At 33.4% G+C, this 26,802-nt stretch overlaps 3 protein-coding genes, 1 long non-coding RNA gene and 1 other non-coding gene across 8 annotated transcripts; 1 reads left to right on the top strand and 4 right to left on the bottom strand.

Moving 5' to 3' along the window:
- Positions 1-3,969: 3,969 nt before the first annotated feature.
- On the top strand, positions 3,970-4,960 carry LOC111910306 (dof zinc finger protein DOF1.7). The gene has a single exon (XM_023906124.3). It carries the CDS (start codon positions 4,127-4,129, stop codon positions 4,778-4,780), a length of 654 nt encoding a protein of 217 aa, XP_023761892.1. The 5' UTR covers positions 3,970-4,126; the 3' UTR covers positions 4,781-4,960.
- A 1,676-nt stretch (positions 4,961-6,636) lies between these two features.
- LOC111910305 (DNA-directed RNA polymerases II and IV subunit 5A) lies at positions 6,637-8,442 on the bottom strand. Its single transcript, XM_023906122.3, has 5 exons — positions 8,271-8,442; positions 7,539-7,788; positions 7,274-7,453; positions 7,058-7,171; positions 6,637-6,977 (listed from the first exon to the last, which is right to left on the bottom strand). Exons 2-5 carry the CDS (start codon positions 7,737-7,739, stop codon positions 6,795-6,797), a joined length of 678 nt encoding a protein of 225 aa, XP_023761890.1. The 5' UTR covers positions 7,740-7,788; positions 8,271-8,442; the 3' UTR covers positions 6,637-6,794.
- A 485-nt stretch (positions 8,443-8,927) lies between these two features.
- On the bottom strand, positions 8,928-12,434 carry LOC111910303 (uncharacterized). Of its 2 annotated transcripts, XM_023906118.3 has the most exons (11): positions 12,275-12,434; positions 11,038-11,103; positions 10,890-10,957; positions 10,765-10,798; positions 10,608-10,677; positions 10,463-10,520; positions 9,979-10,107; positions 9,627-9,718; positions 9,472-9,556; positions 9,295-9,370; positions 8,928-9,210 (listed from the first exon to the last, which is right to left on the bottom strand). In XM_023906118.3, the coding sequence occupies exons 1-11, from the start codon at positions 12,279-12,281 to the stop codon at positions 9,152-9,154; spliced, it is 744 nt and encodes a 247-aa protein (XP_023761886.1). In that variant the 5' UTR covers positions 12,282-12,434; the 3' UTR covers positions 8,928-9,151. The 2 variants fall into 2 exon arrangements, with proteins under 2 accessions (XP_023761886.1, XP_023761887.1); XM_023906119.2 differs by lacking the exon at positions 12,275-12,434 and having other exon boundaries at positions 11,038-11,110.
- A 6,104-nt stretch (positions 12,435-18,538) lies between these two features.
- Positions 18,539-21,921, bottom strand: LOC111910302 (uncharacterized). 3 transcript variants are annotated; one of them, XR_008232563.1, is made up of 11 exons: positions 21,782-21,921; positions 21,253-21,615; positions 21,002-21,178; positions 20,745-20,926; positions 19,860-20,669; positions 19,671-19,773; positions 19,439-19,520; positions 19,336-19,359; positions 19,074-19,242; positions 18,906-18,980; positions 18,539-18,782 (listed from the first exon to the last, which is right to left on the bottom strand). It is a non-coding gene; the product is annotated as an uncharacterized LOC111910302 (transcript). The 3 variants fall into 3 exon arrangements; XR_008232565.1 differs by having other exon boundaries at positions 20,821-20,926; XR_008232564.1 differs by having other exon boundaries at positions 21,265-21,615.
- Positions 21,922-22,466: 545 nt separating this feature from the next.
- Positions 22,467-23,890, bottom strand: LOC128125934 (uncharacterized). The gene is made up of 3 exons (XR_008232566.1): positions 23,006-23,890; positions 22,720-22,932; positions 22,467-22,602 (listed from the first exon to the last, which is right to left on the bottom strand). It is a non-coding gene; the product is annotated as an uncharacterized LOC128125934 (long non-coding RNA).
- Between the last annotated feature and the right edge of the window lie 2,912 nt (positions 23,891-26,802).

Raw genomic sequence — 26,802 nt, 5'->3', positions numbered from 1 at the left:
TTTGAATTCGTGTTTGTGTTAATTGTAAAAAACACGATGTTGTGTCGTGTCGTGTTCGTGTTTAAAATTTGACACGAAACTGACACGATTTAGCATTTATTTGTCGTGTTTGTCGTGTTTTTAGTGTTAAGTATGATTAAATATTAATTAAATAATTTTTTTATTATGTTATCTTTGTCGTGTCGTGTCGTGTGTGTCGTTTTTCAATCGATTCATTTGCGTGTTAGATAAAAAAAAAACATGACATCGTGTCATGTCGTGTTCGTGCTACATAAAACTTTATCGTGTCGTGTCGTGTCAGACAAAAACACAACACGATGGCCCGAATTTGCCACCCTTAACGCCCAGTGTACATAGGAGTACGCCCAGCGTACTCACCAGTCAAGGTTTACGGCCATGTTTTGCGGCCATGGTTTGCGGTCAAGGGTTTGCGGCCAGGAGATAGTGACGTGGCAGGGGGTACGCCCAACGTACATAGGAGTACGCCCAGCGTACTCATCAGTCATGGGCTTGTTATGTTTTGGGCCTAGGTTTGGGCCATATAGTGGACCTTGGGTCTTTGGGCCTTAGTGGGCCATCATAAGTCATATAATGGGGGTTAAGTATATGTTTTGGGCCTTAGATATGGACCAAGTTGGAATAGGGGTAGAATGGTCATTTTACCCTAAGAAGGATTATTATACTGGACTAAGTGATGTTTGGTATTGGTAGTTCGGGAAGCCGAAAGTTCAGCAGTTCGGGAATTGCCAGTCAACAGCCAGAGGAGTATCAGCAGAGTTCAGCAGTGCGAGGTGAGTCTCCTCATTGTGTGAATGGGTCTACAGCCATAATGTCGGCCATGTAGGTTATGAGTAGGAAGACCCTGGGGTTACCCTTAGGCACTGTATGCTAGTATATGATTCCGGATCAAGGTCCGATGTCGGGTGGGTGCCCGAGGAATGTTTATATGATAGTTTATACTTGTTGTATGTGTGATACTCGTATGTGCCTGGTAGGGAGGTGAGCGTGGGCGAGGTCTCATATCTCACTACCAGCAGGAGCATGGACGGGGTTCCATGACTCACCAGTAGCAGGAAAGGAGCGGGGCCTTAGTACAGGAATACAGTAGAGTGTGTTTAGCTTAGGTGTTATGTGTTATGTTATATGTTTGTATGTGTTTAGCGGGCGAGGCCCAAAGACATGTGGTGTCTAAGAGAAACAAATTTGTATACCGAGCGGGGCTCGAAGCCAGGCGGGGCCTGGATCAGGCGATGCCTGATGTCGGATTCATCCGAAGCCGGGCGGGGCCCGATGTAGCGGGCGAGGCCCAGTGCTTGTAGTATGCGGTTATGTATATGGTATATGTTAGGTTGAGGAACTCACTAAGCTTCGTGCTTACGGTTTTCAGTTTTGGTTTCAATTACTTCCGGTAGCGGAGGGAGGAGCTTGTGGTGATCGCATAGCACACACCACTGATTGTTTAGCCTGAGATGTTTTACTCTGATAAAATAAAATAATGTTTTAGGCATGATACTCTGATGTGAAATGTTTTCAATGAATGGTTGACACAAGTGGTTTTATTATTAAATTAAAAAAGAAATTTTTGGTCATGATTTTTGGGTCGTTTCAGTTTCTCCTTTTGCATCTCTATAATTGTATTGATTTCAATGAATTGTAATGTCTTATGGCAGCCCCTATTTAGCTCCGTGCTTATTGGGGTCAGTTTAATAAAAATATCGTTGTTTCCAAAAAAAAAAAAAAAGATTAGAGATGCACTTACACTTGTATAATAGATTGTGAATTGTTTACATGTTCTTAATTAAGGTGATGACTTATTTCTTCTTGTATGAAATTTATATTTATTATATAAATTTTAGGCAGTTTTACAAAATTAAACATTAAATGAGATTCGTAAGATGACGCTCATGCCCTTAATTAGTTGATTTTGATCCAACACTCCACATTTAGTTAATATACGAGATCTCAACCCTATATATATATATATATATATATATATATATATATATATATATATATATATTGTTTGATAATATGAATACATTTAATCTTACATAACTATTGTCATTATCACACATTTTCACTAATTAAATCGTCTTTAAAGGTATTATAGACTTTTTATTATTATTCTCATTCTATCAGAATCTTGTCATAATGTTTATTGAGTCGTATTCTGTCAAAATGAAAATGAGTGAAAAACGATGTGTGAGAACAAAAAATGAATAAGAATTAGTGAGAATGCATGAAAATGACGATATTTTTGTAAGGTTGAACATATTCGCATTCCTAAACAACGTATTCTTTTAGTAATTCTCATAGAATAGCATTGTTCACATGTCCGCACAATAATTGTTCATCCAAATTATATATATATATATATATATATATATATATATATATATATATATATATATATATATATATATATATATATATAGGGGAGGGTTCAATTGAAAAAAAAAAGGTTGAGAATGGGGGAATCATTCTCAGCCAATCATTTATTTTTGCCGCAAAAGCCTCCAACGTACCGGCGGAAATGGGAAACGAATGCACATGTGTTTTCCAACATAACATATTTCCTTAAACTATGTTAATCATTATACAAAAACATAGTTTTTTTCGTTTTTTTTATTTTTATAAGCTATTTTTATCAAAAAAATGATTTTAAATATACCAAAATTCATGATTTTTTATTCTCTACAAATAGACATCCATATTGATATAGTTTTAAGATAAAATAAAAAATTTATTTTTTTTATATTTTCAGCTATCGTTATTCATAAATGAATAACAATACATCAGGTTTTATTACAGTACATTTGTTATTCACTTATGAATAAAAAGTATGATTTTTTTTTACAATTTAAGTATCATTCATATATGAATATAGCATATAATAAATATAGTATATTCATATTTTATATTGTACGATGAATTCACTTGTGAATATTAACATAGTATATTCACTTGTGAATATTAGATGGTATATTCACTTATGAGTATTAAATGATATTTCATATGTGAATATTACATAGTATTACATAGTATATCACATGTGAATATTACAGAGTATATTCACTTGTGAATATTAGATGATATATTCACTTATGAATATTACACAGTATATTCATATATGAATATTACAAGGTATATTCATTTATGAATATTGAAGGTATTTTGACAAATATATATAATTTTTATATGTTATTCACATATGAATAACATACAGACTTGCATATTTGTTTTTTGTTTTTAATAATCATATACTGATTCAGGTGAGAAAACATATTCATATGTGAATATAACGTAGTAATTTAGTTTATGCATTTCATCAAACAGTTGGAGTGCAAACAAGTTAACTATTTTAAAAATGTTAAAAACATCAAGTTATCAATTCCAAAATCATCATATACTTCCGATTTCGACTTCAGATACGACATCCTATCTCTGATCGATTTCTCAATTTGATTTTGATTTCCGAAAATCCGATTGGGAATCTGTGAGTACCGATTCCAAGTCCCTCAATGTCGACTGTGACTACGAGTCCAGAACTCCGATTCTAATTTCATGAACAGCGAAGAAATTCCGGTTTAGTTGAAGAAATCTGGATGATTATTGAAGGTTGGAAGAAATTTTTTTATGATGAACGAACAATTATCGAATTCTCTATAGTTACGTATTTGAAATTAAAGGTTATTACGATATTTACAAGTTTGTCACCGTGTCTTTTATGCTTAGATTAAATGAGTGGCTGATAATGATTCCCCCATTTTCAACCTTTTTTATTTTCTCAATTGAACCCACCTATATACATATATATATATATATATATATATATATATATATATATATATATATATATATATATATATATATATATATATATATATATATATATATATATATATATATATATATATATATATATATATATATATATATATATATATATATATATATATATGAAGAGAAGTGAGTGGTGTCGTGTGGTGGTCGTCGTTTTCACGCGGACTATGCTCCTTCTTCCATCGATACTTGTCCAGTTTTTGTTTCAGTTCTGTTTTACTTCAACTACACGCCGCTTCCAATCTTCAAACTCTATCGGATTCGATTTAGGAAGCAAAAATCAATGCATCGAAACCCTTCAACGTTTTCATCGCAGATGGATATGAATCCTCCGTTTCCAGAGCATGAGCATCTGAATTGCCCTCGATGCAATTCCAGCAACACCAAATTCTGTTATTACAACAACTACAATCTCTCACAGCCTCGTCACTTCTGTAAAAACTGCCGGCGGTACTGGACCAAAGGCGGCACTCTGCGTAACATCCCGATCGGTGGCGGCATCCGCAAAGCCACCAAACGCTCTTCAAATCCAAACAAACGCACATCGCCGACGACGCAACAACCACCTCTACCACCAACACCTGCTGCTGCACCTCCACTTCCACAGAAACAGCAACCACGTGTTGTTTATGGATATGGTAATAATCTGGATTTGGAATCTAATGGTGGAAATTTGAGCTCAGTGTTGGGATCAAATCATATGGGACCTTTTGGGAATTTGTTAATGGATGGTTTGAGTTCCAATTTGGCGAGTAAATCCGATGATGATGTTTTGATCCGAAACCCGATTGCAGATGATTTTGGAAGCAACTTTTTGGTCAGATTGAATGGTAGCAATAATCCGAACGCAGTGAGAGAAGAATCGAGCTGTTGGAGTCGGGAAGAGAATGGTTGGCCTGATCTTTCTATTTTCACACCAGGTTCAAGCTTCCATTAAATTAAGTTTTAATACTAATCTACTCTCTTCAGTTAAGCAACATTATTCCATTATGTATAAAAAACCCGGTCCACAACAGACAAAGAATCGGCTTTTTCCTATTATATCGATTGGTATAGCGGTTTCTTTTTGGTTGGTATAATGTATAATTGTATATAGATCGGTTCTATGATTTCGTAACACGTTTTTTAGGCTCTTAATTTACACAAAAATAATGATAAAAAACTTGCCGAACTAAAAGAATATAAATAGCACATTACCAAATCGATAGAAAAAAAAATATAGCACCTTCGAAACTTGGACCCACGTTGTCAAGTTATATCAGGAATATTGTTCTCTAATTTTCTGTGTAATAATATTTTCGAAGTATTTTTATAAAAATTCGAACTAAGGTCTCAAAATGTATATTATTATGAATTTATATTTAAAAAAATAATCAGCTATAAAAGATACTTTTTGTTTTAGGTAATTATATTTTTTATTTAGACAATCTGTAAATTTTACTAATTTCAGAATTTTATCTTTACTAGTTATAAAATATATTTTTAAATCCATTTATATATTTTGTTTTGATAAAGTTTTAATGTCCTTTTCTATCCATAATTATTAGTATTTTATTTTTGTTAGAGTTTCAATGTACGTAATTGAAGGTTTTATCAATACATTATTCATTCACCACTGAATTTCTTTTAGCGGTTCTGAACTTGATCAAGGAATGTATTTTTTTATGGTTTCTTGATTAAGAAAAAAAGGTATTTTCAACTTTCATAATTATAGCACAATAATTTCTTGTTGCATTTGTTTGATTACGTTTGAAGAGTAATTACTGAAAATCAGGAGTTTATTACATGGAATCCGACCTTTTTAGGAGTTCAGATGGGGAAAAAAATAGTATTTTGGGAAGAAGTAAACAAACTAAAAAGTATTAAAGTTGTTTTTCTCTTCAACCTTTTACTTCCAAGGATGACTAGGTCAACTCATTTGAGTGAAATTACAAAGACAAACTTTTACCTAATAAAGAAGCGTATTGAAGTCGTTGAAAATCATCTATATTAAAGTAATTATTTTTCGGATATCATTTTCTTACTATAAAAAGAATGATTCTTGAATAATTCTATTTTAAAGTCGTGATAACATTTTCTTACTATACTTATTACTGTATTGATCATCCATGAATTAAAAGATTCAAAGACGACTTGCCACAGTGCCAATTCAACACCATATTTCTCAAAGTTCAAAGAAAAAAAAAACTCTGATCTTATTCTAAACAATAAAAGAAACTATATATTTGTTTTGCTCGTGACCAATCATTCTGTTGAATTTTTTAGCTTTGTAATATGCTGATGAATAGTCATATAAAAAATTTAACCTATGAAATGTTGAGCTCAACTGAGTCTGAAAAATGTTGAGCTCAACTGTATATCCAACTTTCATTTACTTAATGGACTTAGCATGCACTTAAGCTGGAAAAACTATATATGGTGGTTTGTTTATTTAGTCCGGGTAAAACGATTTAATAGGTTAAGCCAAACAAAATTGCTTAATGTATTAAAGGATGTTTGATAGTAGTCGATTGAGTCAGATACGATTGATTCAATGATGTTTGATCTTCAATCTGACCGATTAAAAGGAGCATATCAAAAGAGTCAGCAAAGCCAGAAACTTAATACAGTCAGACCCGGTAAGAGTAAGAGGCATATCAAATAACAGGTCCACAGCCTATGCATGATATGAGGGGAGTGAATTGATGGACCACAGTCGACACTAACTACAGTAAAGGCATGTAGGCCTCTCAACTCACATGCGTTAGGGCCCAACATATTTGAGTTGGGATGTTATCATATTAATGATAATAGTTATTATTTACGCCCAAATCCGCTTCTCAAGTCATTTTCAAACTTATTTTTATGTCAAGTCAACTCCACTCAACTCAAGACATACCATTAAAACCAAAAGCTATATTTTAACCTATTCGCCTAAAAACAAAACGACGAGATTTGTTTTTTAATTGGAATTAGGCAACCATTCTGTATGTGACATAACAGATCTCTTGTTTACGGTCTTTTTTGTTTGAATCAAAATCATCCTTGTCTTTCTCGCTTGTTCCCGTCTCAATTGGTCTCAGAATTTTAACAACCTGTCCTCGCCTTAACCCGTAATATTTTGCAATTGGATCTGTATGCAAAATCCGAGGTAGCTGCAATAACCAATTCCATAATATGGAATGGGAATCAAATATGCATATTCATTTGTGGACAAGAATAATGAATAACTCACCTGTGCTTCTTTGACAGTGTATCTATCCAGCAATTCTTTCTTTTCTTCTTTGGTAAGTGGGATATGTTCAGGAACAAGGTAATGATATCTAATGTTCACCAACAACTCACCCTCCTGTAACAATATGTATCAAAAACACACTCCATTAAAATAAATATTATCTATCCAATTTTATCCAATATGGAAATATGCATATTAATTAATCATGATAATGACCTGAAAAACATCCATTTGGTACATTCCTGCAATCTCCGCTTGACATGCCTTGGCTGAGGGAGTCATACCATGTCGAACCACTATGATTGCTCTATGAATGTTCTCATCTCTCATAAGAAACATATACGCCTTGATTACCTTAACACCAATCTTCAGCTCATTTGGAAAGAAAACATAGATCTGAAAATCATCATCATATACCAAAAACATTCATCATCTCCATCTTTGAAAATTGAAATATATAACGCAAAATCAAAAGGCTCACTGGTTCAGTGTTGTTTGGTTTGGACTTGGTGAAAGCAAGCTCTTCTCTTCTAATGGTGCCGTTGTGCTTGTCAATGAATTCCTTTCTCGTCATGTTTATCTCTGAATCTTCAACTTCGTAGCCACGGTCTTTCAGCATCTCGTAACATGTTTTCATCACTCTGAAAACTGTTGTGATCTCTTCTCCTTCCGGTGTAGACATTGTTTGCTTCAACTTTTCAGAATAATATCTTCACCGAGATATGATTTTTCTGGAAACCATACCATTCTTCGACGTGTTAGTTTAATATTTTAAAACGATTCGCAATCATGAATGAATTAGCGAAATTACCAGAAACTAGCCCTAAGTCATGAACGTGATTGATGTCGTAAGATTAATGAAAAATCAACTTACAAGTCGCCATGAGTCATACAAAGAGGCATAAAGCATAACAAAGTTAAAGTGATTAGTGACTAATCCATTAGATTACACTTATCGAAGCGATCAACTAAAGTTGCAAACGCAGAGGTGAGTATCGTCAACAACAACGATAAACTAACACCTGTCATCTTCCTATCGATTGATATGATATTCACAATTGAAGGATTAAAAAACGTAATGAAGCTTTCTTACGTCAAACAGAGAAAGAATGAAAAAATAAAAAATGTTCTTCGGTCACTACGACCAGAGAAAGTTATCAAGAGGATCAAACAGACAAACAGAAAAAGAATGAAAAATGTTATTCCGTCATACCTGTACAGGTTGATCGTTGCAGGTACGAAAATGGCGGAAGACGGAGGACTGAGAAGTGACGAAGCGTTGAAAGCACGCAAGACCGCCGGAGCCGGAGGCACTGATTTTTACGGCGATGATGGAAGCGGAACCCTCGCTTTTCTGGGCCTTTATGGTTTATACAACGAATAACGAATTTTCCATTTAAACGCCATATTGTCTCAACCCATTTAACTGTATTTTAGTGTGGCCATGCCCATATCCAATAAGGCCCAATTTAACTATGTATAAGTTTTATTGTTTTTTTATTATTATTTTATAGATCATTATAAGGTTTTTTTTTATCATTATAATATGTTGCTTTTGATCTGTTATTCAAATCGTGTATAAATCTCTAGTCACTTGTTTTCTTTAGTTTCTTTTATATATTTAACAGTATTTTTTATATCATTATAATTTTTGACTAGTTAACCTATTTTGTTATATATATAAAAACAAATGCACTGAAGTAGTTTTGTAATAATAGATAAGGTCAGTTATGTATATTTTGGAAAGAAAAATTAGAAAAGATGAGGTTAAAGTAGGGTTATTTGCTGACATGTCTTTGAAAATGTTAATCAATCAGAGAATGTTTGTGATAATAGGTTTCTGTTAAATAAATATTAGTGGAAAATAATATGATAAAATGGGTTCAAATCAATGAATATTAATTCGAATACAGTAATATGGGTATGTGTTTGGTTCATAAAATTATTTTACACCGATCAACTTATTCTAGTATCATCATACAACCAAACAGAAATCTTTTTAAACTTTTCACAAACCACTTATTGAGTAATAAATAGAATTATTGTGCTCCATCAGAAAATAACAATTTTATCTAAGTGGCTATTGCTGAAGAATTAATTATTAGATGAATCGAATTTCTCAGCTAGATAATGATCCAGCATATCCTCATCATCTGCAACCAAACGGACGTTATAATCAAAATAAATTGCATATATATATTTCCAAGTATTAAAATAGAAAAAAGAGAGAAAATAACCTTCAGAATCATCATCAAAATCATCGTCATCGTCTTCATCATTAGATCCTTCCATAATTGGTGGTGTTGCATGTCTCTGCCAAAAGTAACAATATAAAACTTATGTCATCGCCACATCATTGTTATTTAAAGTCATCAGTGCCACGTCAGCATAAACTCATAAACATAATAACTTACTGCAGAAGCTCTTCCACTTTGGAACCATTGTCTTCCAGTGAGTTTCTTTTCTTTGGTTGTTGCCAGGGCTGATTCTGTCAACACTCTGAAAGTCGGAGGGTAATAATATCAATACTTATATAAATTGTGGAAAATAAATAAAATCTGTTACTTACTTGGCTCTCTCAAGGGCTGCTTCTGCTTCAAATTTTTCTCTCCATGCCAAAAATGTTTCAACAGTGACAGGTTCTCCACGTGGCACAATTATCTAACACCAAGTTCACCCATCAAACTTAACAATTGTATATAAAAACCCAAATTGTAAATTACAAATTTGGTCCCTGTTCTTTACTCAGAACGGCAAGTTTGGTCTGATTTTTAAAATCGTCCTTAAGTTTGCATTTTGTTGTGGATTTAGTCTCGCTAACAGTGAACTACAAATCTTAAATTGGACCAAATTAGATATTTGAGTAAAGCATAGGGACCAAATTTGTAATTTAGTTTGTTGTAATATATTCAAAATCATACTTCATCCTTATTTGCTGTTTCCTCTTTGATATTGTCATTGTCAGTGTCTTGATCAAATCTTTCAGTAAACCACTCTTTAGCAGATGTAACTAGAGTGTAAATCATAGCCATTCCAAGATTTTCTGATGCCTGAAAAAATCAATTTTAAATGAGTAGTAGTTGCATGAGGTGAATAATAATAAGTTAATAACATTATTATGGAGTAAGTGAATACTAAATGAATGTCATTGATTAATGAAAAATAAAGTTTCATTTGATTTTTATATGTATGCATATACAATAGATTTTTGTATATAGTGTTACTTAACTCATCTTGAAGCTTGTCTGTTGGGTCATGAAGTTCTGAACTAATTAGTTTACTCTTACTCAATTCAATGAAGCTAAAAACATACCCACAGGAAATAATATCAGAGCTATATTGGGATTTGAAAAAAAAATGTGCCAATTATATAATAAGATTATAGTTTATAGCAATTAAATTTACCTCTTGTTCAAGTTTTTCTTTCAAAACTTTGAGATCTGATGCTGGGATTCCTTTAATACTGAAATAGGTCAACTCTTTGGGTTAATAAAACATCAATCTATAATAATGTGTCAAAGTGTAGGATCAAGAAAGATGAGTGAGACACCTTTTCAAATTCAAAAGTGGAATTTCATCTGGATATTTCTCAGTGTGTGAAAAAATTAACCCCAATTGAACTGCAAAAAAGAAAATAGCAAATTGAGTTTTAATAATGTAAGCATCTTTGAGTAGTAAACCTGAAAAAATGATGTCTAGTGTAAGACCTGGACTTGTTGAAGATTCATTTGTCTCATCATCCTGTTACATAGAGAATAATAACATATTTAGTTATAATATATAATATATTTTGAAGAAGAAATAAAAGGAATTGTTGGGATGTAATTATTACCTGAAGAGATAACTTAATTAGAAAACATCGATTTGAAGTGTTTAATCCACTTTCACTAGGGTGAATTTCTGGAGTACACAAATACGGTTTATTTTTAAGTTAAAGATGATTGATTATTTTATAAAATGAAGAGAGTTAGTTCATAGACCTTCAAACTCATCCATTAGGATGGCCTTTAGGGCTTCAATTTCCATCTCCTGCTCTTGCGCATGATCTGTCATAAGCATTTCAATAAAGAGCTTATGGGCCTTGATGATATTCATGATGCCCTAAAGCTACTTAATGATGAGTGTCTTCCATATCCAAAATCAATAGTTTTTATCAAATATGAACTCCATCTTTTCAACCAATAGAAACCATTCATGTAGTTCGTTTAGTTCACTTATGCAAGATCAGGTTTAATATGCTCAAACTTCAAAGCAGCCATTGTTACAAATGATGTATGATGCACGTTTTAGTGTGTTAGTGTGCATAAATCCATGAATATATCTTATTTCCGGCTTTTTTTCTCTGTTTTTGTTGGCAATCAAGTTCAAGATGAATCCAAAATATCTCTAGCTGGATCAATAGAACATATGCATATGATTATGGTAATATGAGGCCTACACTTATTGCTAAGGGAGGAGGGAGTCGTTCCCATTGAACCCACCGAACCCACTGTCATATCAGCTTTTCTCTTTGATTTTTCTTCATCTTTCCGAACCCACAACACACAGAAATCTTATCTTTCTCAACCCACTCGATTAAAAAAAATATACAAAATAATCAAGGTAAAATCTTAATTAGCAATAGAGTTACCGCCGGTACCACTCCCTCTTCGGCGGGTTGTTTAATTGGTTTCACGAGCCCACTTCATCCTCTTTCTCTACTTTTTCTCTCTCATTTTCTCTTGTACCATATGTTTTAAGACTTGTACCTTAGTTGTTTGGTATTTTTTTAATTGAGTGGGTTGAAAAATATAGGATTTCCGTGTGTTGTGGGTTCGGAAAGATGAAGAAAAATCAAAGAGAAAAATTGATGTGCCACAGGTTGGTGGGTTCAATGAGAATGACTCCCTCCTCCCTAACAGTAATCTTAACAATTCATATAAACTAATCGGATAGAGATGCTGATGATAGTCTTAATTTCCCCAAAATCAGCTCAATTTTACTTTAATCACTGTCATATCATCGAAAAATTAAGATACAAACATACAACGCCATCGAGAACGGAAAAGTTACAAATCATACTTATATCGATTAAAGTCTAGCGAAACTGTTTTGGGCCGATCGATCTTCCAATAACACAAACCAAATGTTACAGAATTTATAACTTTTTTCAAAAGAGGAAACCTAGATTATCTTGATATTTAAAATTATATCTCAAATGGAATTCTAAGGAATTACCTGTCATCTCTACGTAATAGTTCTTCTTTCTCCTTCAAATCTCGTATTATCTCTAGAGTTTTCTTACGTCGGAGTCGAAAGAGTAGAGACGCACATCATGTGATCAATTTGCTTCGTTCCAAACATGTACGTTCGCTTCAAATGCATGTACGATACTAAACTTTAACGAAGAGTACATAACACGCCCTTCTATCTTCCTTTAGATGCAAAAACCGTTTTTGTTTTGGATGCAATAAAACTAAACTTTGTAATCATGTTACAACTAAACTTGTAAAAAATTCAAAATTATTAATCATTTATTTTATATAAAAACTTGTAAAAAATTCAAAATTATTAATCATTTATTTTATATAAAATTTTAAATAAGTTATTAATTAAAAGATATTTTTATTAATTATGTAAAATTATAATCGTTTATTCAAATAAATATATGGAGTTAATTTTCCATATATATTAAACAAATAGAATCATATTAATTAGGAGGTTTAATCAATTTAAAATAGAGAATTAATAGAATGACAAGTGGCAATATATTAATTAGGAGGTCTAATATTGTGACACTTGGCAAAAAAATTATTCTTTTATTAGCATAAGATTTGTCTCGTAAATTTTTTCAAAATTTTGTTGGCGAATATTTTAGACAAAATTACAAGAATGGTCCATGTAGTATGTCAAAACTCGTATGTTTGAGCCAAAAAAGTTTTGACTCGCACCAGGGATCCAATTTTTGTTGCGAGTTTGGTCTGTTTCATAATTGGAAGTGTGTTAAATGAACTTTTTGCCCTCTCTATTTGGTTTTCCTTTTTCTTTTTATTAAATTTGTAATAATTAACAAAAAAGAAAAGAAATATAACCTTACCCCACCCAAATCCCTCTCTACTGGAGTCACCACTGCCTGAGATTCGGAACATTGTCGGCTTCGTCTTGTTCCATCTCCGAAGATGCCGACAATCTACCATCCTCCCTCCTAAACGATTATGTGGCGGCACTGAACTCGACCTCATCCATAATGACGACTTCATTTCCCTCATTCTCTGACGGCGGCATCGAGCTATGAGTTTATACCAAAAGATGAAACATATTTGTTCACCATGCTCGTCGGCTTCATATATGTTCGGATCTATGGCTCGATTTTCATAGTTGTGGCTCGAGGATCAGTCATCTCTCTTTCATTGCCGGTTTCCCTTCTTCTCCATCGCTACCCTCACCCTTACATTTAGGTTTTGTGTGTTCATCAGATTTTGTGTGTATGTGTATGTGTTCATCTGATTTCTTGTGGGTGTGTGTTCATTAGATTTTGTGTATGAGTTCATCAGATTTTGTGTGAGTGTATGTTTATCTAATTTCGTGGGTGTATGTTCATCTGATTTCATGTGTGTATGTGTGTGTTCATCTTATTTGATTTTGTGTGTGTTCACCAGATCTGATTTTGTTTCTGGGATGATTTTTTGTGGGGATGAAGTGGCAGAATAAGTTTTGTGGAAATGGAGATGACAGGTGGTGGCACCTTTTTACACCAAGCTTCTGCCATGTGTCATATTTTTGTTAATCTAAATTTTGGTTTCCCGCTCACACTTCTCATTATGTAAAGCTATATCCGATCTTTGTTTTTTATTATTAAGTATCCCATAAAACCAACAATAAAATTTCCACAAATCAAGGTTATAGCAAGAAATCAGGAGCATAATTTTGACTGAGATCTTCTATCGTCTTCTTATGTATGAGACGATGTATTATTTATGGTTTTTTTGTGATTGGCATCTACTAAATCCTAATTGATCATCTATCCACAACCTCCACATGAAATTGAATAAAAGTGATACTTTATTTCTCATACGTCTTCTTTCTTGGTTGGACTGCTTCATTTCTGTATTGTCTTCCTTTGATTTATGGGTCTTAGCCTGCTGAAATACAATCGATTGTGATTGTTTCTTTACACAATTGATCTATACGTTTGAAACGAACTCCTTTTAGGGACCAAAGTAGTAATTTTATAATTCATTTTTATGTTTTATTTTCTGATTGTGAACTCCTCCAATAATATTTTGGTGCAGCTTTATTGGAGCATCTATTCTCTTTTGTTGCCGGTACTATTGTTAGGGCTCAACATACGGGCTTGAGTTTATCTTCCACAATACTAGATATTGAAGAGCATGTGTTTTTTATTAGATCATGTATATTTTCTCTTAAGTTATATAGTTGGGGAGTCTGGCATTTTTTATTCTATCCGTGTCTACCATATGTCCATATAGGTGGAAGAAGCCAAGAAATTCTGACATCATCAAGTACCAAGGAACCCCAAAGACATTGTTGCCTCACTTCCATGACTATTTTTCCCGGTCTATGCCATGGTTGGTCACGACTATTCCTTTTCTCAAGGCGAGTCAGCTCTTCAGATACATATGCCTGCTACCCAGACCAACCCTATTCAGTGTCTTGTAATTACATTTTCTAATCTTGGGTTCTTTATAATTTCTTTCCTTCTAATTTGGTTTATTAATTATTTTTTGTCATTCCCCTATACATAAAACAATCATCTCAAAGTTACATATGCTTTATTATCATTTTTTGTAAAGTTGTAGGAACACTGTGATTTACAACATGACTTGCGATTTTTGTTGGGGAAACACTAGTCGATCCGAAATTAGTTTAGATTTTTGGATTGTATAAAGTTTTTAAATAAAAATTGGTTATGTACGGCTAGAATTTTGGTTATGTTGTGCCATGAATATGATAGTACATTGCTCTATTTTGGCATTCTATCATAATTTCACGTGGATTCATTTTATTTAAAGATTTTATATCCTATATGTTGGCATGTGTAATGTTAGTGATGTGATTGAGTATTCATGAATCAAACATCCAAAGGCCCTAAGGTAAATAAAACCTTTTCTTTTTCTATTAACCTTAACTGTGCCCATGAATCAAATATCCAAAACTACATTGATAAGAGTTTTAACACTAATCTTTGTAATTTAATTAGTAAAATGATATGGGAAATCATGTGAATCTCATGTCATTTCTTTGGTGTCGTGGGGTTCATGTTCACCTATAGCAAGAACACATAAGACCATTCATGGAAGGTGAATTAGTATTTCACTTTAATGTTACTTTCAGCAGCAAAACTCAAGAATAACTTTAGTGTGGTGCTACTGTCAAACCTCTATAGTTTCTTAAAAAACATTGTACTTTGAAATTTATTTATTATAGCATCATACCTTAAAAAACTAAAAAGAGCATTATATTTTTTTTCAACATAAACAACATTGTACTTTGGTTTAAAATCAAGTCTTATGTTCATATCCTTTATCTACATTTGTTTAAGTCTATATGAATTTGTCAATTTTTGAAAAGGATGCAATCTACTACTTAAAAGACATGTCTTAGTGGTTAAGTGACATGAAAGAGCATGTAATCCTTTTTACATTTAAACTGTTTCTCGTGATTTTTTACATTTAACAATTATTTTCCTATGATTTGAGTTTCATAGAGGTAATGTTAAGACTAATATTAGCAGTGAGGGAGTATCCGATTAAAAGGTTTTGTTTCTGCTTTCTATATTTTACATACTTCTTTAAATTTCTAGAAATTAACCTTGTATATATAGTGTTGAAGCTTGTACTTATTGTTACCAGCATTTATGGCAATTAATAGTAATATGAGTGAAATATTCAAAAATTGATGAAACAAAGGAATATGGTGTTTAATAATCTTTTTTTTTTCTATGGAAACTGTGTGTGGGAAAAGTCGTTGTGTGTTTTGATTTTGGGATAAAACTCATGGTATTTGTATAATTACCCTTTTCTACAAGCTCGATTTGAAGTTAGACACACTAACTATAAATTGATATCATTTCATGAAAAAAACTTGTTAAAGTTAAACACACTGATCTTTGTCTCTAGACTCTCTACTTTACCATGGCTGCATATTTTTAATGCAACATTTCATAACAAAGCACTAATTCCTTATGTTTATAAGTTTTCACCATGTTCTTATAGTTATTTGGTAATTATTAAGTGATGAACTTTGATCGATTAACTCGTGTAGAGACGCGAAATCCTTCTTGAATCTATTCTAAGAAAATTTTCACATATTTAGATTTATAGAAGGTTGATTATGTTGTGATTGAGAATAATATATGCATTCAATGATTAACTTGAAACTCCGTTTTTAGCCATGAAGGTGTTAACCCAATTTATTTTATACTTACCTTTATTATAGACTCCAACTTAAATGACATGTATTTAATTTATCTTTTATGGTGAATTGTTTCGTACTAAGGTATTGTACTTTGATAATTTTAACCAATTATAGAAACGGGAAACTATGGTAGTAATACTATCTACTCAAGAATATGAATTATGGTGACTGGCCTATTTTGTTTCATGTGTTTGCAAGAGATGAGATAACCATTTCTTTGAATTATATACCTACTTTTATTTCTGAAGTTGTCTTAACAGCGAGCTGATTGGTCATCTTGGCCTGAAGCTGACTAGATTTATAAAAGTGTGGTTTATCTATGATTATGTTATTAAAAATATATGGGGATTATATAGCCTTTTCAAAGTAATTTTTGTTGTGTGTTTTGGTACTTTTGTTGCTAATAGTTGGTTGTTACATGTTTTTTTTGTTGAACAAGGAATGTTGGTGATGGGCTTGAAAAGTATCAGAACATTCAAGTAGGGGCGGAACACAAACGTTAGAACCAGAGGGGCCGGAACTAAAACTTCACATATAAATAAGTTTAATTTGAGATTAATCTTCCCTAACATGAACACTAGCCGTATTTGCACTTGCAGTTTTAGTATAGGGCACACAATGGCCCGTGCAACTCCTGGTTTTTTCAAACGGAGTGCAAAAAAAATTGAAATTTTTTCTTCTATTATTGTGCAATCTCGGACTTTCCTGTGCAATCCCTGCTATGTAATCCTACGTATTTGCAGGTTGTTCAAAATACTATGAAAAACTTTAACTTACAATTAACAAAGAACCAAATGAAAGAATAATTAACAGTTGTATTTGTCAATCGGTACTGTAATTCTTTTACAACAATTATAATTATACATTAATGAAAATCTAAAAATAATTAATAAAAATAAAGTCTAATCTATACATCTTTAACAAACCAAATTATCCTACATTATAATTTATTTTTACAAGATTTATGGATAACAATATCTTTAGCAATATAAAAATATATAAAATTACAAAACAATAAAAAAAAATATAGCTTTGTTGCAGGCTTTTAATACCGTCGTAAACAAGTACCTATAGGCTATAGTCAAGATCTATAGTCCTAGCTCTTCATATGTCTTTCAACAACAATTAATATTATTATCACATATTATAGAGAAAGAAACTAGATATAGATAGAAAGAAGAACTTACAACTCCGAGGAGGCGGACTTTGGAACGGAGAGACAAAATAAGAACCAACAGAGGTAAACACAAGTCCAAGTCCAACATGTAGAGGAAGCACCAAATAACGTCAGACGGAGTAGCAAACGGTGAACAGGAAGCACTAGCAAACGGAAAACAACAGTCAACGAACAACAGAGATGAGACTAGAGAGACAAAAACCACCATATTTTTCTAGTTTCTGGGGTAACTAGTTTTTTTTTCGATGAACTGTAATTTTTGGAACCAATATTCTTTAGTTTATGGTTTGTTGTTTCTCAAAGATTTCAAAAATTGAGTTAGAAAATTGTAAACTACAATAGTTTTTTGGTTTTATAGACTTTTAGTTTTCAAATCAATTTGTATCCTACTGTAATTAATTTTGATTTTTTTAGTGATTTTCGGTCTTTTTGTTAATAACTTATCTAGTTCCTTAATTTATTAATTAGCTTTTGATTTTCTTGTTATGTTTATAAAGAATGAACGAGGGGGCCAAAAAATACTGTAAGTATAAAACCAATCCACTACTAGAAAAAAGGCCTTTTACGACCCTCATTGTGCGTCGTAAAACACTCAGACAACGCGCAAATGCGCGTCAAGAAAGGCCCTGTCATAACGAGAGACGACGCGCAAAAGCGTGTCGTCTATAGATGACGCGCATTTATGACACGCAATGTGTATCATTAATGCCGGTGTCAAGAAAGGCCATGTCATAAATGAAGACGACACACATTTTTGCGTATCGTAATTTTTATTTTTATTTTTTTTTTAAAAAATATTTATAAGTTTACTAAATTTCAAATTAAATTTGCATTTCATGTCTCATAATAGAAAATAAAATACCATATACAAAAAATACAATCCATTGCACAAAAGTTAATGTCATACAAAATACAATAAATAAGAAAGATAATTCATTGCACTAAAATGTCAAATACAAATAATCATCGCTAACTATATAACCTAATACTACATTGCTATTAAGGGACATCGTCATAACTCAATGAAGGTCTTGGAACAATGTTCTAGTAATCAACTCTTACACCAACCTTGCTTTAGTAGATGACTTTCACCATCATTTATTTCCAGATAATTGATTGTTGTTGAATATCCTGTTTGAAAAGTGTATATATATATATATATATATATATATATATATATATATATATATATATATATATATATATATATATATATATTTGTTAACCAATTACACCAGGTAATCTGATACTTACACATGTATTAGAGTCATATATGATATGAACAGTTCAGATCGAATGTCACCAGATAACTGATTATCTGCTAAATGGCTGCATAATTGTCATAAGATTAAGATAACACGTGTGAGAAAAATCACTCTAAAAGCTTAATAACTGACAATTTATATAAGATACAAAACTTACAAGTGTTTTGCATTTTTAACATGTCAAGACCAGGGGTTGTTTCTAGTTGATCGCTTATTTGTTGTATCCGACCTCAATCCTATCCAGATTAGATGAATTCAAAAACATACAAGCACATGTTTGCATGTTTGCTTCAACTGATAAATCACTAACATTAAGTATGGGATCTCTACAGCACAAGTAACGATGCAAAAGTTACCATAACTTATTTTCATCAATTGATAAGCCTGAACCGATATTAAATTCAAGCATCTTCTCTAACCTTATTTATAGCAAGCAATGGTTCCTGTCAAAATAAATATTTTATTTCAGCCTTTTATGTGCCTGAATGGAAAACTGATACTGTGGGAAATGACTATTCTGACCTTGGTTAGGGTTGTTACTTTTCCAGGTGGGGACGCCCTTGAAATATTCCTGTCACCATCCATTAGCAAATATCAACAGTTGCTGCACATCGACGTAAATGAAACATTTAAAAAAAAAACAGATATCTCAATGTAAGCACAAAAGTATATTACTGATTTCATTCTCATATAGTTAGATTCTCAAAAGTACTTCAGAACATTTGCAAAAGGAGTTTGATTTAATTTTCCTCACCACCATAAAATGCAATTGATTCGACATTTTCTCGAACACATACAAGACCATAACGGAAATCGGCTTCCATTTTCTCTTGCATGAAATTCAAGTTGACAAGACCCTAATACAGCATTTGATGACTATCATAAGTTAGAACAGAAAATGGGATATATGTTTGAAGGTTTTATGAGGATTGGGAATCTTTACCTTCCCAAGGAAAATGCTTGTGTTGTGAAAAGATGTAAATATCCTTTTCTTTGTTACCTGTTGAGTTGGGTTAGAGTAAAGTCCAGACTAACCCATATAAGCCTCCTTCTCCTATCTTCCACTTTTTCGGCTAGTGCTATTTGTTGGAATTTTAGTAAAATGCTCTGTATTTGTCACAAAAAATATATGTTTCTGATAAATCACCATAAAAAATATATCATATAAAGTATTTATGATATTATAAATATACCCCTGAATCAAATGAGATAGTAAGTTATTATATTCAAAAACAAACTACTGATGTATTTTCCCTTTTTGTACATATGACATGCTTAACAAAAAAAAAGTAAGATAACTTGATAGGTAGTAAAACAGAGAGAGAAGATTTGTACTGTAAAGAAATAATAGATCAATGGAAATTAATGAATGCTTGATAAAATAAAGAAGATAACTGAATGATTGTATTTCTAAGCAACAAAAGTCATGAATGTCCCCTTCTCTCTATCACGAATGATACCGAGAGCCACAGTACATTTCTTACACCTCACACATACCTGACCTCACAACACTCCTTTCTTTTTATTCTCATTTCTCTCTCCTCTAACAACCTTGTAGCCACTTTTCTCAAATGACTGTTTTGCCCTTCTAGAGTATACCCGCATTACTCTTGGTTTGGGAACATGTTGTGCTAGTATTTCCTCATCTGTATCAGAACTTCTTAATAAACTTAAGAGCCTCCGCCTTAACATATTTAGCTCTATCCTCATCCCCATGTGACTTCTCAAATTCAAGATACTTCTTAAATAAAAACTGCAATCCAACAAATATATATAAATCATAAGCATATAAGTAAAAAAATAGAATCAACAACAATAAGTAAGTCACCTTCATCTTCTTAACTAGAAGCTCTAAGCATATAGTTCTTAAATAAAAATTTCAATGTCGTTTGAAATATTTTTACCACTGCATCCTCTGGTGGGAACCCGTATTCGTTTTCTAAGTTAAAGTATGCAACCCAAACATGCATCTTCTCTGACTCTTCTCTTATATTAATTGTCCTCAAAGCCCTAAACAACAACCAACAAAACTGTAAATTTATATAACTTTTGTAATCAACTATGAAGAATTTTTATTTTATATACCTTTCAGCCATTGATCGAGCCTTTTCAACTTCATTTAAGGAGAGAAAAAATGTCATGTTTTTTATCCAGATAAAGCTACTATTTGGGGAGCTTCTTATCAGCTTCTCATAATCATCAGTTGTTCTTGGAATATCTTTCTGCAATAGTCTCTCCTCTGCAACCCGAATTTCGCTTTCCCTGTTACAGAAAAGTTAAAATTACGATATTTCTTGTAGTGAGAGATTATTAATTATTAATTATTAAATATTTACCTATGTGAATACCTTTCATCTGTTTCTTTCTTTTTTGTTCGTTTACTTTTGTTTTCATTCTTTTTAGGTTTTTTTGTCATCAAGAGGCTCTGGAATTTGAGCTTGTTCTTCCTCCATGGGTGACTCATCTGCTTCTTCATCTAAAGTGGCTTCAAGAGGAAGAACAGAAGCCCTGGATTCCATTTCAGCTAATGCTGGATGATTCCCGTTTGAGAATGGAATCAGTGATTCCGGGGTCGCGGTTAGAATAAGATTGTCTGATTCCGAATCTAAATTTGAATCAGAATTATGAATTTCTTGTGTTTGATTATCGAAATATGATCCCTTCATTCCTAAAGAGATTCTTTGTCTCTCTTCATCAACCTGTCAAATGAAAAGGCAAGGGTATATTAGACAAATCACTACATGCCTAGCAAATTGGATATTTATTTTTTTACATGTCTAGAAAAATGTTATTTAATATTTATACTTTCAATGAAATGAATGTAGGATTATTATATTATATAATATAATAAACACATCAACTTACTAATTTAGATTGATCAATTTCAATAGACAAACCAAAAGAATCAATTCGCTTCACTCTTCCACTTATAATTTCTCCAACATTGAGACTAATGAAGTCACCAATGTTAGAATTTGACTTTTTGTACCATTTGTTGATCAAAGGCTGACTTCAAATTATCTTTGACAGAGGCTCCAATGAAACCACCCTGTTTAAAAACAAAAACACATCATTACATTATAAAACAATAATAATAATAATAATAAAATTTAAAAATAAAGATTTTAATAAAAAAAAAAGATATAATCTTGACCTTCCAGATACAAGTTTCCCAATTGGAAACTCTTGTTCAGGTTTTGAAACAAAGTCATCTGATAAATTTGAGATGAGGATTTTTGCATGAAGCTTTCTTGAAAGCATAATGAAACATCCCTTTGGTGTCACATTTTTCACATACCCCTAAAATGTTTTTTTATAAAAAAAAGTCAAAAACAATATTCACATCATAAAGAAAAAGACCGCAATCTGTGAACATTTACCTCTATTGTCCTATTAGGGTGAAGATCCTCAATCTTTTCATAACGATTACTTTGAGGATTCCTACAAACATTTATTTATCATTATCAATAAAGTTAAATAAAGTTTCACAAATCTTTTTCTTTCAATTATCTAGAATAAATAAACATAGACTTACACAAATGAACACAAAAAGAGATCAACATGAACAGCTCCTGTTCCAGAATGACCAATTTCCACAACTTTGCATTTCACAAATTGCCCTTCATGGTATCCAGATAAAGGATTTGGTACCCATGGATCTTGAAACTCTGTGAAATGGACTTTACCTGAAAGATGTGGATCTATTTGGACAATTAAGCCACTGAAACTTGGCAGTATTTTAGAAACTCTTCCACCGATAACATGACTGGGATTGCAAATTGTAAAAAAGAGTGAAAGTGAACCTTTAAAACACCAGTAGCAAGGCCCTCCAAGAGTCGGAATCCAAAGACTCTCACACAAACAAGACTTCCTTCTTTGAAGCTTTTCTCCCATTTCAAAGTGAAACCACTGGATCATATCTTGCACTGAAACCACCTGATCTTTCTTCAAAGTGAAACCAACTGAACAACTTAAGCACAATGATTGGTTGCTCTATGTAGAATCGTATCTTTGCACTAAAACCAAAGGCAAAAACCTAATTTATCACAACATTTACCATGAACGAGATATATTGAAAACCCTAGATACCTTCTTTTCGGCGGCGCAAGCGGACTGAACGAGCATGGTGAACTGGCTCGCAGTGCATGCATCACGTCTCTTTTTCTGTAATATTTCTTCTCCCTAATTCTTATGAATATCTACATCATCTTCTACCCTTTCCTGGTGAACCTCTGTGTTGGTGTTAGGTCTCGACGACATCGATAAACCCTAGGAAGAGCAACAATAAAAAAGCATAGAAAGAGGAGAAAACCCTAGAAAGAACAACAATAAAAAAAATTCTCACGTGATATCACTATCAAGAATTGATGAAAGAGGGTACTCCACATTGTATTGCCAACAGGCTTGACGCTAACACGTGAAAGCTGGAAAAAACTTTCATATGCAATTTGTTCTTGAAAAGCTACTAATTCCTTCATTTTTTTTTTCAAATTAAAGTTGTGAGATGAGGGTTGTGAAGCAAGAAGAGGTCCAATCATCTGTGTTGAGGAGTCGCAATGGTCGGTGATGAGATGTGAGCCTGAGGTCCCCGATGAGATGAGGTGAGACGGAGCTTGCCAACGAAGTGAGGAAAGGATAATCAAGTCTTCGATTGCAAAGCATTGTGGAAGGGGTGGTAAGTTATCTGTGAAAAAAGCCCTAGTTTGCTAGAAAAAATAATGGACGCGCCTTTTCTAAAAAAATTATAAAGCAACGCCTCTATACGACACACATATTTGTTAGGTGCCCTCCGTGTTTTTTTTTCTTTTTATGACATTTATTTTAGGCGCACAAAAATGTGCGTCCTATATCCTTCAAAATTTGAGAGAAATGACATTATTTTTAGGCCGCACACTTTTCCGTATCATAGATATGTGTGTGTCATGTTTTGCGTGTCATTAAAGGGTTATTTTCTAGTAGTGATCCTATATGTAAAATCTAGGTACTATAAGTTCGAAAATTAGGGGGCCATGCTGGCCCTATAAAGGATCCACGATTGCATTCAATCATTGAACCAAAATCCATTTAAAGGTATACCGCTTAGTGGTTCATAGAAATTTGCTCTGCATTATAGATTACTATGCAACTGTGGTGGAGAGGCTCATGGTTTACCCTATCATGGTTAATGCTTGTGTTTTGAAAAGTTGTTTATTGTTATTGGTACTCTACTACAAGAATGAATTTTCTATATGTATTTTTCATGGGAAGTGATTCGTACACAACACTTGTGACATCCCCAATTTCACGGCCAGAAAATACCAATTTCGTTTATGCTTTTTAAAATAAAACCAGAGTAATCATTTAATTAAAAGTGTTGCGGAATTTGTTCCCAAAACCAAACATGATAAAAATTTATCAAAACCTTTCTTTAAGAAATATATACTTTTATTTCATAACAAAACCTCGGGATGTCATGTTCCGATACAGATCAAAAGCATAAACAAGACATTATAAGCCTTACAACAGTTATTTATAACTAATGGCCTATAATCCAAAACCACTCATCATCATCATCCGACTATGCTCGGGGTCCACTACCTGTAATCATAAAAAGCTGAGTGGGTCAGGCTTGGAAGCCTGATGAGCATATAGGGTTTCCAACCCACAATACATAAATTTATTATGTTTAAACATCAATCAGTCAACCAAATTACCCCAATTACCTATTCCCGTTATCCTCACCTTACGTCCCTAAAACAACTATCACAAGGGACCTAGCCTAAGGATTTTCATTATGGGTGACAACATTGCTTCGGAGGTTCCTTAGCAATTTATGTCGAATAAGACAACCAACGAGGTGACAACATTGCTTTCCTCAGCAATTTATGTCCAACCAGACATCCTAACATAAAACAACCAATAAGGTGACAACATTTCTTTCCTCAACAATTTATGTCAAAGGGTGACAACATTGCTTTCTCAGCAATTTATGTCAAAGGGTGATAATATTGCTTTCTCAGCGATTTATGTCAAAGGGTGACAACATTGTTTTCTCAATGATTTATGTCAAAGGGTGACAACATTGCTTTCTCAGCAATTTATGTCAAAGGGTGACAACATTGCTTTCTCAACAATTTATGTCAAATAAAACAAACACCGGGGTGACAACATTATTTTCCTTCAACAATTTATGTCAAATAGGCACGAAGTCACATCGTCGCCAAGATTTATCTAATAGGCACGACGTCACATCGTCACCAAGATTTATCTAATAGGCACTGCGTCTCATAGTCGCCAGGGTTTACCTAATAGGCACGAAGTCACGTCATCACCAATGTTTACTCAACAGGAACTAACAACATCGATCCCCACATACTGACCTTATACAGTGATCTTACTAGATCTAGCCTAAAGGATCGATATGAACAACTAACTAACGAAACTGCTTCAGAAATCCCCTAGCAGCAAACAAGGATCGATAAAGATATCGAATGAATGGAATAAGTTTAACCACGAACCTTTGCTCGTAAAAGAAAGAACCACAAGACAATTAAGTCAGGGGTAGTTATCAATGCCTAGGCTGTGGTATGAATATCGTGAGGTATATAACCCCCAGACGCACCCTATCCGGCAATGGAAACGCTGACTAATGCCTAGGTTATGGTCTGAATATTGTGAGGTATATAACCCCTAGACTCACCCCTATCCGGCATCGGAAATGAAAACACTGACTCATGAAGCTCGTCCGATCACTTCACAAAAGAAACGAAGACTCTAAAGCTCTTCAAAATAAAAGCATAGGGAAAATACTAATAAAGTACTCTCATACGCTCTCGTACCTCGACACGTAATAGTGTCAAAAAGAAGAACTAGCAGATGAACACATAGTTCAAAAACACCTAAGGAACATATAGTTCAAACATACGTACCGATTACAAGTCTACTAACGTTCCACTGGACTATCTAAAATAGTCTGTGGCCGTTGTCTATACTCTGTTAGATGACTGGATCATCTTAAACATCGATACCTCTCATCACTTTATTTTATCACACACCAACTATCTAATCATGTTCTACCCAACATATCTGTAGATAAAAATATATATACAGTTTAAAACTTGTATAAAATATCAACACAACAGTCACCTTAAATAAACAATTAATATATTTACACATAACACGTATTTTAAGGTAAATCCTTCATATCTATGTGTAAGTTGAAAGAGACTATACACTCACCTGATTTAATGAAAATCGGGCAGCAATTTGTTTCCTAAAACGATCGTTTCTAATAAAACCGAGAGTTTTATTGAGAAACCGGGCTCTGCAAAAGGTCGGGCTTCGAAACCGAAAACATAAATTTTCCAGGCTTCACGGGCACTTCGTGGCGTATTCCGGGGCTTATAATCTATACCGGGGCTTCGGGAATGGTTAAGGTGAAGAAAAGATGAAGAAAGGGGTGAAAATGGCAAAATCCAAATCCACCCGAGAAGGCTCGCAGGTCCCCTTCTATTTATAGGGTCCGAAGTCGGCTTGGTGGTGGGGTCCGCAAGCGAGGGTCCGCATGTGGCTGCACGTGCGAAGGCCTCAGTGGCAGTTTTTGATTGGAACGAGGTCTACTGATCCATGAGGTGAGGCTCGGAAGCTAGGGGTGCAAGGCTCGGAACACGCGGCAGCAGGGCGAAGCTTCGGCCGGAGAGCTGGCTGCTTCGGATTGGGCCTCCCTTCGGTCGAATCAGGATCCGAGATGTGGCTTCGCATGACTCACCATTTCGGACACGAGGCACATGCGAGGCGAGGGCGACGTGGCTTTGCATGACTCATCATTCGGACACGTGGCACTCTCTCAGCGAATGTGACGTGGCAAAAACGTGACTATGCGAATTTTCTCGATTTTCGTGTCAAAA

The sequence above is a fragment of the Lactuca sativa genome, chromosome 5, assembly GCF_002870075.4.
Source record: "Lactuca sativa cultivar Salinas chromosome 5, Lsat_Salinas_v11, whole genome shotgun sequence".
In the NCBI taxonomy this organism is placed as follows: Eukaryota; Viridiplantae; Streptophyta; class Magnoliopsida; order Asterales; family Asteraceae; genus Lactuca; species Lactuca sativa.
Note: the sequence above shows the minus strand (reverse complement) of the source record. Positions and strands in the feature narration are given on the sequence as shown.